The following is a 13,506-nucleotide window of genomic DNA, read 5'->3' on the forward strand; positions in this document are numbered from 1 at the left end:
ATAAAATTTTTTTAAAATTTTTCACAATATTTTATGCATGTTAGGATAGCTTGTAAAGACAATATAAAATACGACAATGCGGGTTTTACAAGAAGCAAAAACGTCACGTCGCGCAAGGTTTGCTTTCTCTCCCTTCGTCCGTCTTCGTTCCCAGTTTCTGTTTCTCGTAACTGTGATCGCTGCGGTTGTCACACATGGCGACAAACGGAAAAGTTACAAAAAAGATCGACAATGTGGGATTTATAGGCGCCGGAAACATGGCCCAGTGCATCATAAGGGGCATCAAGAGCGCAGGTAAACACGTGAATGGAGTCGATCACGGTAGAGCATTCATTTCGCCAAAATATTAGCGTGAAACTTTTTTTTTTTTTTCTCGCTATTCACCTGACGCAGGTGTACCAGCCCAAAACATTTGGGTCAGTGCTCCATCCCTGAAGAACCTGGATGCGCTCAAGGTTGGTTTCTTGACATTTCAAACGATGAATGGCGAGTGCGACGGTCTTGTGCATCTTTCATCGCTTTCAAGCGGGAATTTCAACGCGACTTCACTTAATTTCGCTGAGATAAACGCTTTGTGCGAAATATTTGGTCGTTTTTTTTTCTTGCAGTTGCCTGGCATGGTTCAATCAGTCAGTATGCTTAGCCTTCACCAATCCATCTTCTTATATTTCTTCTTCCTCAGCCACCTGTCACACGTGTCGATGGTCATTTCTCGCCTACAGTTGGATGTCGCGGACTTCTTGCGTAACGTATAACAAAGTGCTCGCGTGGGCGGTTTGCCGGGAACCTTCCGCACTATGTGCAAACAAGTACCTTGATCGCGTAAGGCCTGTTTAGAGCGAATTAAAACGCGGCTGCGTGCGTTGGCAACCGCGTCTGCCGCTTAGCTTGAGAAGAGGGAAGAGCGGAAGGGGTAATTGAAGTGCGTGACCTCACAAGAGATCGAACAAAGAAAGGAGGAAATGCATGGTGTGGCGCCACATTTTGGGAACCAGTATGCATGCATGCCATAATATTGTAGGAGAGCTCGACGTAGTGCCCTACCGCTCGCAGTTGGCAGATTGCCAGCGGTGTCTGACTGGTTAAGATACCGTGTGAAGGCTTGCGAGTTTTTATTTCAAAAGCACGCGTTACTGATTTTCGATGACCGATAAATTTTTGCTGGATACACTCTTGCAATCTGATTAGAATTGACATTTGAGAAGCCTTCAATGTGTAAAGCCGTCTTGCACCGCTCGATAACTTCGTGACATGGTGGTGAGAAGCATTTCATTTAAAAATAAATAAATAAAGTAATATTATTAGCAATCCTTTAAGTTAGTTGTAGCAATGTTTTACTGGATATGTCACCCATGTTTACGCATACCTTGTTCATCCCTGATGTCATCTGATTTCCCAGGAGGAGGGATACAACACAACGCAGCGAAACGCAGAGGTACCCAAGAAGTGTAGCATCGTGTTTCTCTGTGTGAAGCCACACCTGATGGATGTTGTTGGTGGCGAGATTCAGCCGCAGTTGACAACCAACCATCTTGTCATCAGCGTCGCAGCGGCTGTCAAGATTTCTCACCTAGTCGCTGTACGTGTTCGCCGAGTAAACACTCTTGAAAATTTCGAAGTATGAGGAGTTCTAAACAGTAAAATGACCAGAGACGAAAAAAAGGGCATAAATCAGCATCAAGTTTCTCATATAATATTCACTTGAGGATCTTTACGCTGGCGTGTTCATAGACGCAGCTGTATGCTGTGTATATGCCTTTCTTTTAGTGCTGTACATTCTTATTTCTGCATGCTAGTGAACTCAAGAATATAGTGACGGTATATTTGGGTTTCATGCTAACCAACTGTAAGCTCTTGAAGTATTACTCCCAAATGCCAAGTATTACTCCCAAATACCTACATTCTATGCCAAGCACGAACTGCGAGGGGCTCCTATGTGCTGACACTAGCTGAAAATTAGTGCCCAATAAAGAAGTGAAGCGACTATACTAACCTATTCAGTTTAAACATAAGGAAGTGACATCCTAACAGACAGACAGTTGGTGCAGAAATTTTCGAGGATGCCATAAAGATTTGCTGCAAATTTCGTTAAAGGGAACTGTCGTATGCAAAGCATTGAACAGAGGGAAGCAGTGGCATAGCTGTACATACGTGTTACCTTATTAGATTGTTTTAAAACAAATAGCCAATGTTCACTATCATTCCAACTGTGCGAGTAAACATGCTAGGCTTTACTCCTATTGTATTTTTTCTTGAGTGTAGTATTTATACATAAGTTTGTATGTTGACTTGAAGTCAACGAAGATATTTAGCAGTTTTATCCATGAAAAAGATTTTTCTATTAGTATATTAAAAGTGCCTCCATTGGCATGGGCTGTTGTATATGGTACAAGCTAAGGCTAGTTTTGGCAGTATACATCACCATGGTTCGATGGTAAGGCCCATGGGGTCAAGATGCATCATTTAACAGTCTGGTAGCATGAAGGCCTACTATTAGCAGCTAGCATCGTTGGACCCAGTTTGAGCCAGTGCAGGCTAAATGGTGTTTTAAAGGGGCACTAAAGGGCACAACAATTTTTCACGTATTAGTGAAGCACATTTTCACATTCTTGAAAGAACCACTGTTAGCACCACCAGTTACACATTGTTGAAAGCCCACATGTGAGGTGTATGCATTAGGGAGTCGTGTACTTGCATAGCGAAAAAATGCATTAACACACACCTCCAACCGCCCGTTTCCTGCATTACAGATGCTCCGCGTGCCATGCCGAGTGGTTCGGTGCATGCCGAACACGTGCGTGACAGTGGGTGCAGGTGTGTGCGCCATCAGTCGCGGCCCTGGTGTGGATGCGGACGATGTTGCGCTGATCACCAACTTGCTGGGTAGCATCGGCATGTGCGAGGAAGTCTCGGAAAGCATCATGGACGCTGTTTGTGGACTCAGCGGTTCAGGCCCTGCCTATGTGAGCTCCCAGTGCATACTAAATTACACCTTGCATGGATCAGACTGCATTGCCCGGCACAAAACTGATGGCTTGACAAGATGTCGTATGGTTTGGTGAAATGTTTGTGTCAGAACCAAACACGGTACCAAACACGTTGAAGTCGCAGGCGATTAACGGTGGCTCATCAAAAATCACATGTGCTCCTAAATCGTCAAGCTTTGCAGTGTGAACGCCACTGTGTCCTCGCACGCACTGCCCCGTCAATTGGATAGTGATCCTTACCAAGAGCCTCTGCTCCTTCCTGCACATGCGGTCACCCTCGCATTCTTTAATACACGACTTCAGTCGCATCTCTAGATGTCTTGCAATGTTCTCGGATAGCGGCATAGACATCTATGTCAGTAATGTTGGTAAGACATTTCGTATTTTTCATTTGAACACCTCTTGTATGTGCAAGTCACTTTAGAACTACTGTAGCTCTTCGGGCAATAATGCTTTATTCCAATTATTTTACTTAGCTACTCTTGTGTCTGGCAAGCAACTGCTAGATTCAATAATGGCTGTCGCAAGTTCACTCATCACGATCAGCGCACAAAAACTAGCCTAATTTGCTACTTCACCTGTCGCAAGTTGCCTCATCGGTAATGAGTGGCCATGTTGATTGTCCATATCCTGCTTTGTCCCTCGGCTTCTCTAATAAAATGACCCTGTTTTCTAGTTGCAAATAATCAGTTTTTTTTTTAACACATCGGCTGAACCAATGGCAGATTGTGGTGTTCATTATCTATTTTTCGGTGTGTTTGTTGCGTAAAATGGTGAGCAGCAGTCAACCACAACAGTTTTCAGGCTAGTTCAAGAATAACCAGGAGACGCTGAGCTCTCTACAAGAGTCCAATGACTTGCAGGCAGGTTGAGAGGGAGCAGCTGGAGAGAGTTCAGTAGAGGCAGATTGAGTTCAAAACACGAGTCAGTGGAGCAAATGATGATGCGTCATTCTCGCCCCCACTTGCTGCCCACAGGTATGCCTGGCAATCCAGGGAATGGCGGATGGAGCAGTCAAGATGGGCATGCCGAGACAGCTAGCACTCAAGTTTGCTGCACAAACCATTATGGTGAGCAGGAACACTGGCCCCACCTTTTTCCTTCTCTACTTGAAAGGTAGCATCTGGTCGTAATGTTGGCACATATAGCACACAAAAATACCTTTGTAACGTCTGGTACTGTCCTTTGTATGCATGCATTTATTACATGTCAGTGCCAGCATTGATACTTGAGAGCTTTGTTATGTTTGCTACTACTATTGCTGCACTTTTGTGAGAAGTTTATACATTTCATCACTTTTTTTCATTATGTGCTCTTTTTTTTCTTGTTTCATCACCATTGTTCTGCTTACCAAGATCAAATGTTTGCAATCTTGTATTTACTTTGTAAACTGCTCAGCACTTTGAAAGGGCATCATATGAACAACCGCCATGTATGAACAATAAATCATTTCGGCTAGCTGCAGCCATTGGAACTTCGTGCAATTTCGTATCTACACATTTTTAATGAATGCGGCAGTAGTCACATTCTAGATGACCGTTGCATCACAGCTGTGCGCTACCATAAATGATTTGTTGATCTATGTTTCTCCACATGAAAAGCACACTGAAAAGCCAACCAAAGCTGCACTTATATTAAAGAGCACAGATACGAGAGAGTGCAAGTTACCAACTGCCCAGATGAAGGCTTAACATCCATCTAAGACGGCTATTTCAAGCTGCCTTCTTTTTAGTCTATGAAACAGATGAACGACGATATTGATGCCACTATACGGGACATTCATAGCGGCACTAAATTCCTGTGATCTTTTGACAGGGTGCCGGCAAGATGGCTCTCGACAGTGGCTACCACCCGGAGGAGCTCAAGGACAACGTTTGCTCACCAGGGGGAACCACGGCCTACGGTCTATCGGCCCTGGAGAGTCGCTGCGTGCGTGCCGCCTTTGCCGAGGCTGTCGAGGCTGCCACACGCCGTGCTCAGGAGTTGGGACACAAGGTCGAAAGCAAAGGCACTTCCTCGAACTGACTCTTGTGTGGGCTCACTTTCGGACACAGCACCCACAAGTTCCTCTCCGAGCGTGTGGTGGGGGTGAACTCAAACAAAGACTTTGTCAACGCTCAAAGGAATTTCGTCAAGCCCAGCCTGCTTTGCAGTGTCAGAACTGGCTGTGCTGCAGTACCTGCCGGATGTACCAAAAGCATTTAATACTTCACAATTACAATCGCGATGCCAGAATCTGCACAGTATTCAGACCTTCTTTAGTGTGCTTCTTTTCCTACTGGTATGGTGCAGCTGGCAAATAAAAAGCACACAGATTCGGGGACAATATTGCTTGCTCTGAAGAGGTTCGGTCAGACTTGAGACTAAGTATGAGGCACACACAGTCTTGAGAGTCGATACGGGAGCTTTCACTATTGATGTCCATACTGTTGCTATCACAGCGTTCCTGTACTACTTAAACGTGTGCTCAAGCAGACAAGGATCTTGTGAAACTAAAAGAAATCTAGTGATAGGTTTAGTGACTATGTGCATACATTTGAGCCAAACAAGCATATGGTATACCGTATACCATAGGTTACTTGTTATGATACTTTTGTGATAGCTGTGCTAGAGTGCACGCTTTGACTGCTTTAACTGAGCTTAATGTTATTGCATGCGCAGTGTAAAGTGTTTCAAAAGTGTCCATCGTTAAGCATTTTGTTAAACATATTTTTCCTAAAATTAAACTACACTAGTGAGCAAATATGTACCTTGTTTTTGTTTTATATGCATGTCTGTTTGAGTAGTAATCTGCAGAAGGCACCAGCCGTCTTTAAACTGCAGTAGAACCAATTTGTGCCGTTGTGCAATGTCTGGTAAAAGATGAAATAAAAAGTAACCGATAGTATTGCGATTCGTGTCTTCCAGTCATTGGCTCAACAAAGCAGTGTTGCACAGATGTAGACACAAAGGGGACTCTCCATCAGATTATTCTCTCACTTGTCATTCTAACGAATTCTTTCCCGACTGCCCATACAGCATATCCACAGTGAAGGTGTGCATTACTAAACAATTGAGCATTTATTAAGCGCACTGTTGTCCTTGCTGTATGGCCAGACCGCGAGCTAAATGCCAATCCCATTCACATTGCTTCATTTAAAGTGTGCTTTGGTTGCTTTGCATTGGTCGAAATTTTTCCTCCTGCTGCATTTCCTGTAAGCTTCCTCATGTTGCAGTACTCACGACAAGTTTGTAGGTTTATGGGTTTTACGATCCCAACGTGACTCGGGTTATGAAAGTGGATTGCTGAGGGCAATTTCAACCACCTCTCGTTAACATGCACAGACATAGCACAATTCACAGGCCTCATGCATTCAGCCTCCATGAAAACGGGATTGCTGCAGCCCGGATCAAACCTGTGTCTTTTGAGTCAGCAACTGCGCAACTATAATCACTGAGCCGCTGCAGCATCTTTCAGTACTCGCTATACGTGCGACTCGCAGCGTTTGGCAGCAACTACGGTAGTTCAATGCATTACTGGCAACCAGTTACATTTTTGAAGGGGCCCAGAAACACTTTTTTGAGTAACCATGAAATTAATTCACTGGCAAAGCATGTTACCTCACAAATTGAATGCCGCAAAAATTTTGAAAATCTGTTGCAAAGATTTGTCACATGCTGCAATCGCATTCTCTCGTCCCAATGAAAGCGCTGGAAGCTAAGCAGAGAGGCATGGGAGGGGCAAACGAAAAACGTCACTCGCGTCTCGCGACCTTGACCTCTTTTTTTTTCGAACACACGGCTTTTTCGGTGCCATCGCGCCGGCACGCGCGGACGGCACCGAAAAGCGACGGCCTCTTGCGGCTACCTCTGTAACAACCGAGCACGCCATGTTCAAATCAGCCAATGGCTGATAGATGGGCTTGCTACGAGTGACCTTTGGGCTTATTCCGACATTTGTCGACAGAAAGGTATTTTTAGCTGACTTTGATCATTTATTGTGAATTCCAGGCTGCATGCTGCTCTATAACATTTGACTCGCGTCGCGAGCCTCTCCTACCGATCGGCAGCGTATTCTCACCATGCTCAAAAAGTGTTGCAGGGCCCCTTTAAGTAAGCTCTAACTGTAAATATCCAATTTCTCACTCAAAGGACTAGCAGCTGTAACACTGTTACCTTTTTTAAACAGCTAACTTTAAGCAATATTGCTAACAAGTAAAATGTGTGGTTGTGTCTAGCAAATAATGACACTTTGTAGATTAAAGACAATGTGCAGGAGGTAGATAATGCTATGCATATTATCACAAAATAAGACATCCCCCATGAATCTAGATAAAAGATAAAATATATTGCTGTGTTACATTTTAATGACATTTCTTACCATACAAATAATGGAAAAATGATTTTACTTGATCAACGACAGCAAACACTTTTACATTGTTGAAACTTCTAACTATCAGTGTGACAGGGCTATTTTTCTCTACCGGCAAAAAATATAAGTAACAGCAACACTGCTACTTCTTGCGGGTAACATCTCTTCCACTCATCACTTCCTCAAAAAAACAAAAAAGCACATTTGCTGAACCGCAAACGCATGATCTACGTTCTGCTTTGAGAACAGGCCATGCGAATGAAGGACACAAGAGGTACCAAGAATGTATATGGCATATTCACAATATATTTCTTTTATTTCTTACAAAAAGAAGAAAACAATATGATTACACTAATCTGATATTTTCTTTTAGACAATGAATACAAGAACTTTCTTTTTTGCTGAATTAAGCAACACAACTATGCTTTTCACCAACAAAAAGAAAGGCGCATGTACATTTTTTGTGGCAATGTGCAAGTCTCGGCTGTGGAAAGAGCGTGGGTGTTGCAAACTAAGGACAAAGCATTATCGCCGCCTTTTATCTTTTTTGAAACCTAACTCTCGGAAATAAGCTCGTCCCACTCATCAAGATAAGCCAAGAGTTGCACATTGCCATGACAAAACGCTTCTTTGATATCTGTTGTCATGTGTGGGTGTGCTTTATGAATTATTTACACTGGACTGATTCTGCCTTCAATAGCGACGGGGTGGGCACACATAAACCCGCACTGCCACTTGCTGAAATGTACAACTGACAGCCAATGCTTGCTGTCACAATGAGTAACGAGTCTTTCATTAACGACCCTCCCACCTATACTCCACGGCGAGTGTTCCTTCTCACTGCTTCGAGCTTCAATACCATCAATACTTGCAAGAGCTTTCGCGGCACAGAAACACATAGCGTAACATTTTAATCTAAAAAATGAAAAACGCACAAATGCGCGCACACCTTTCCAAAGTACTGAGAATATTAACACAAGCCAAGTGCTCTGTGGAGCTGTGGAAACACCCCTCCTTGGAGAGCAGATGCGACAACACCTTTCTGGCAACACAGAACTGACCATACGAAGAACAAAGCACCACCACATCTTTGCTGCGGCGTCAAATAATGTCATAACTTTAAAACAGACTCCTTTTTTTCTGACAGGAAACAACTGCTTAAAACGGGGAAATTGGATGCCACCTCTTCCAAGTAATGTTACAGGTTTCCTCAAACCACAACCCCATTGATTGATATGTGGGGTTTAACGTCCCAAAACCACCATTTGATTATGAGAGACGCCGTAGTGGAGGGCTCCGGAAATTTCGACCACCTGGGGTTCTTTAACGTGCACCCAAATCTGAGCACACGGGCCTACAACATTTCCGCCTCCATCGGAAATGCAGCCGGGAAAACCACAACCCCATGCTGCGCTCATTTTGAACCCTCTCGATTGGGTCCGATGATAGATTAAAGCAATCTGTCAAACACACAACAGTGCACATGTCGTGATAAAGAGGCTGTTAGTGTCAAGTCATCTCAGTAGCTATCCCGAATGTTACTTTACACCCATACTCCCTTTGCCACACTGTTGTTTTTCTGCAAATTCTTGGAGCATTAACATAACACATCACGGCTCCATCGCACGCAGCATACAACTCAGCATTCATGTAATGTACTCCCCTAATAGAATAAGTGTTTGCACAAAGACAAATCAGACGACATGTTCCAGAATGCGCATTAATGAGCACGAACGAGCTTAAAACACAGACCACAAAACATATGGCAATGGGAGGCAATTTCTTAAAGCCTAGCTATGCAAAACATAGACAGTGCGTAGGCAAATTGCATCAGTCTTCAAATGTATCCAACATACGACAGTCATATTTCCTGCTTTGTTTCAAGTGTCCACGCTCAGCACTCTACTGTTCCAAAACAATAAAGAAAGCTTGCAATCAATGCAGTGCACAAGCTCGCTGCAAATCAACATGGCAAGAGATATGGTTTCAACAGTTCAATAAAGGAAACCGTAATCAGCAAATTTCAAACGCGACAGATTCATTCTCCGATGAGTCGCCCGTGCAATTACGAAAAGAGCACGGCTGCTTTGGGACAGAAATTGCAAGATGAATGAAATCTCCGAAAACGTTTAAACACAGAAAGAGGTGCCACAAAAACCAGGCACGCACAAACACAAAAGCCTCTTCCTTAGCCCACGATCACCTTGATATTACCTATCGCAGCCGTAACCCGTCGAATCAGCACGGGGTGACCACACAATGACGCTTGCTGAAGACACACAACACCCAAAAGTAAAATGAATTGTGCCAGAGACCATGATTGATGCAACGGAAAGCTACAGTAAAGCCAGTGCTGTCGTAATGCCCCAACCAGGACAAGTGACTGCCGCAGCAGCAACATACGACTATAAAAGCACACACGATAATGGAAAAACTGTTAAAAACGTTCAACAATCACAGACCAGTCTGTCCACTGCAAGTAACTGCAAATGCGTTGCTCCCTGTTTTCAGCTCAAGTGGCAGCAATACAATGCCAGTACTTTGGTCAGCTGGATTTCTATCGATTAAATTAAAGAGACACTAAAGGCAAATAATAAGCTGATGTGGACTGCTGAAATAGAGGTCCAGAAACTTTGTAGTGCAACTTTCATGCCAAGGAAACGCTCACATTGAAACAAAATCACGTTTTAGTGGTCCGCTCAGTGTTAGCACACTTTAAATCACCTGCCTGAAAATGTACCTCTTGACGTAGCACTTGCCTCGCGCAGTGTCGCCCGCATTTACTGCACGGCTGCTGGCGCTAGCAGCAGCAGGGCTAAAGTAGCAGGAGGCACAGCAACAACAATGGCCATCGAACAATTTTTAGCTTGCTTGGTTCAATTAGGCCCTGCTAGATGGCACCACCTACCCAGCCTAACCAGGCAAAAATGTAACTTTTGAACCACTCGCGCCATTCCCCATATTAATGTCCGGCAGTTCTTTTTTCTATAAATCAAACAGAAACTGACAAGAAACATTTTATTACGTCTCTTGATGCACAGAAGGTTCTTTTTTATAGCAGCTAGTTCAATTACTATTGATTAAATGCAGTCGCTTTGACATCATTCGAATCATTTCCAAAATGTTCCACTCGTAGCACATGTGGTGTCGTATATTTAGCTTATTTTTTCAATTAGTTCACCACTTCTGTTGTTAATGTTGCTATTTTAGACATTACATTCCCAAACAATCATCTTTCACTTTGACACAAATTGTTACCTGCCTTTAGTGTCCCTTCAAGTCCATAGGTGAATGGGCCGCTGTTCAAATACACAAGTGCTAGACAATCCAATACGCTCTCAACGGACAAGAATAATGAGAATACTCGGCGTTTTTAATGGGCGTCACTAGACAATGGGCGGCACCCTCTACTTTTTTTCCGAATGCAATACAATTTTTTTTTTCAAGAAATGAAAGTGTTTTGAGCGTATCCAACAGAAGTGAAAATTCTACAGTTCTCCAATTTAATTACGCTTAGACAGGGGCAGAAAAACCTTTATCAACTATCAACACGATCCCCCACAACGGCGTGGCCGGCTTCTCGCACCCTTTCAAGAAAGTTCCAAACTCGCACACTACATCGACATCCAAACATTCCAGCCTGGCAAGCTCTGCGCAAGAGGTGTCTTGCGCGTTATATTGATAACAGTCTCACATCATTATCAACCAGCAAATTTACATGCGCAGTAGATGTTTTGCAATGTACAAGAAGATTGGTGAAAAAGCGTGGCCGTAAAAAGTATCCCCCCTCTGACACGACGATCAAGAGACGATGCAGACCCGCACAAAGCACAACAGCCCTCCTAGAATTTCGCTCGCGATTTCTGTCCGTTGCACAATCGTGAGACCCCTCGCACTTTCGCAAGATTTGGCGAGTCGTTGAATGACTTGAGGGCTCATCCCACCGGCGCTGACATCTTGATAAAAAAAGACGATTTAAACTTAGCTTGCATAGTCTCATGCAAAATATATGTGAAGACTAATGTAAGTGCAGGAGACAACTCTTCACAATCGACAAAGGCAACCATTTGTGCCGTCTTACACAAAATCTTGGAACAACAATATCTGCATATAAAGACGTAAAAAAAAGCATGCTTGCGACTAGACCAAATATATAGTTGCTTTGTTTATGGGGATTTCGTAGCGAAGCACTTACAAAATGAACTGTGGAGCAAAAGCACTTTCATTTTGATCAAAAAAGGCCGTTAGCAGAACCTTTCAAAAAAAACTCGTTGCCCTAAGCAGGGGAACAATTCATGATTCCAAACCATAAACATTAAGGCCAACATTGTCCGAGGGCAACAAATTCGAGCAAAAGAAAGGGCAAAAAATTAGACAATCTAAACGTGCACACAAGCGAAAATGTCGACAGCAAGGACAGGAAAGAGAATGGTGACAGCCGGCTGCCCAGCCGTAGTTGAAGACATGTAGGTTGCACATCAGTGCTGGTCTGAGAACTCGACTATGTCACGATGCGAAACTTCACTGAGGAAGCACCTTAAATGAAATGGTACTGCATCCATTAGCGTTCCTAGTTGACTTTGACAATGCCTACAGACAACAAAACATTATTGCGAGGTTAAAAAAAAAAGAAAATACGTATGAAGGCAGAACTTGCATCTACGAAAGCGTTACTCTCAAACCCTTCAAGTGATCTAAAATGCCACTTTCCATCATGCTGCCAGCGTTCACGAATGCTCGGGCAGCTTTAGACAAATGCAGAGTTTTGTAATCGAGCACAGTAAACTTAGAATGCCAGGCTTGCCACAGGATTGCAAACTGGAAAGAGATCAATGATAATAACCTGGCTTCCGTGCATTTCTGTTTCTTCTTAAGAACGCAAGCATCCGCAGAGGTTTGTTGCAGAAAAGGTAAGGAAGTTGAATTCGGGTGGATCTGGCGCAGTCGGACCACCACTGATGGCAGACTTCTAGGGCAGAGTTGCCACTACCATCAGCCGGTCCATACAAGTGTTCAAGCTAATTAGTTACTGCCACTTTAGCAAGCTTTAGATTTAGCTTGTTTTTGATGAATGTCATTGTCATAATAAATGCGGCACTACACAAGCCTATTTTTCTTTGGCCCTTTCTTCAATGCTTCATCTCCTCCCTCGTATACACTAACTTGCGTACTGAAACCTTCAGAGAAAGCGTGAGGGATGACAGCTATGGTAACTAATAAAGGAATATCGTTAACAAGCTGTCTAGCTAAGACGCACAGTGAGTTCTATACTGCCTTGTGACTGGTTTACAAAACCCCTCAGTGACTACCACATAAAACAACCAGATAACTGCACGGGAACACATATGAGGTCATTCATCGGTCTGGCAGACAGCACACATTCTGGGGCCGTGAAGCGGAAATGACGTGCTGTGACGATGCAAAAAGTGCAAAGCAGCCAGAATCAAATGCGACAAACAAACGAAAACATCGATGCATATGTCTGATTTTTACAAGACCCTTTCCCCTCTCAACTTAAAATTTGCGAGTCGCATACAGCAATGAATTAAAAGCACAGTCTCGTGATCATTTAGTGGACAGTCCGGGTTCACAGAGGAGATGTGAAAGAAAAACTGCTTTGATTGGTAAATGGCCCCACATTTGTCTGACCTATCTTTTTTTTCTTTTGCCCCACCCCCATCAAAGCCTGCTAATGTGTGCCAGAACACTGCATAAGTGTGACATACCCTCTCAAAGCCTCAGGCAAGCAAAAGCCATGCGGCATGCAATCGCAGAAAATATCCCTCTTCTTTTTTTTTTTTCCCCCTCGAGCTACTTGTCTGCTCACAGAATTTGCTGATGCACACCGATGTCACCGGCAAAGGCGGCGATACTTTTTAAATGCTAGCAAGGGAGGTCGTGTTAAAATGCCAATCGCCGGAGAGAAGTAGTGCTAAACGAATTGCTGCATTTCATCGGACAATGACACACACACGTGTTCATGCAAAGCAGAAGAAGGTGGAACAAAAAAGAAAGATCATTCACCTCCTACAAGAATGCAAAGCCACTGTCGTCAAAAATCCACGCATTGCCATCTATGTGACGAACAACTCGATTGCAACTTCTCTCGCCAATAAAAAAAAAAAAAAAAGCAGGTGACAAGACCCTCTCTATCTCTCTTTTTTTACG

The 13,506-nt window shown here is 43.6% G+C and overlaps 1 protein-coding gene across 1 annotated transcript; it reads left to right on the forward strand.

The window, feature by feature from the left end:
• Window positions 1-99: 99 nt before the first annotated feature.
• On the forward strand, window positions 100-5,732 carry LOC119170561 (pyrroline-5-carboxylate reductase 3). Its single transcript, XM_037421754.2, has 6 exons — window positions 100-294; window positions 394-455; window positions 1,400-1,579; window positions 2,751-2,963; window positions 3,965-4,057; window positions 4,803-5,732. Exons 1-6 carry the CDS (start codon window positions 195-197, stop codon window positions 5,010-5,012), a joined length of 858 nt encoding a protein of 285 aa, XP_037277651.2. The 5' UTR covers window positions 100-194; the 3' UTR covers window positions 5,013-5,732.
• The last annotated feature ends 7,774 nt before the right edge of the window (window positions 5,733-13,506 follow it).

This window comes from Rhipicephalus microplus, chromosome 2 (genome assembly GCF_043290135.1).
Source record: "Rhipicephalus microplus isolate Deutch F79 chromosome 2, USDA_Rmic, whole genome shotgun sequence".
Classification (NCBI taxonomy): Eukaryota; Metazoa; Arthropoda; class Arachnida; order Ixodida; family Ixodidae; genus Rhipicephalus; species Rhipicephalus microplus.

Coding starts and splice junctions, on each gene's coding strand:
- LOC119170561 (XM_037421754.2), top strand. CDS start 195: ATGGCGACAAACGGAAAAGTTACAAAAAAGATCGACAATGTGGGATTT. Junction 295..393: donor AAGGGGCATCAAGAGCGCAG/GTAAACACGTGA, acceptor CACCTGACGCAG/GTGTACCAGCCCAAAACATT. Junction 456..1,399: donor AGAACCTGGATGCGCTCAAG/GTTGGTTTCTTG, acceptor CTGATTTCCCAG/GAGGAGGGATACAACACAAC.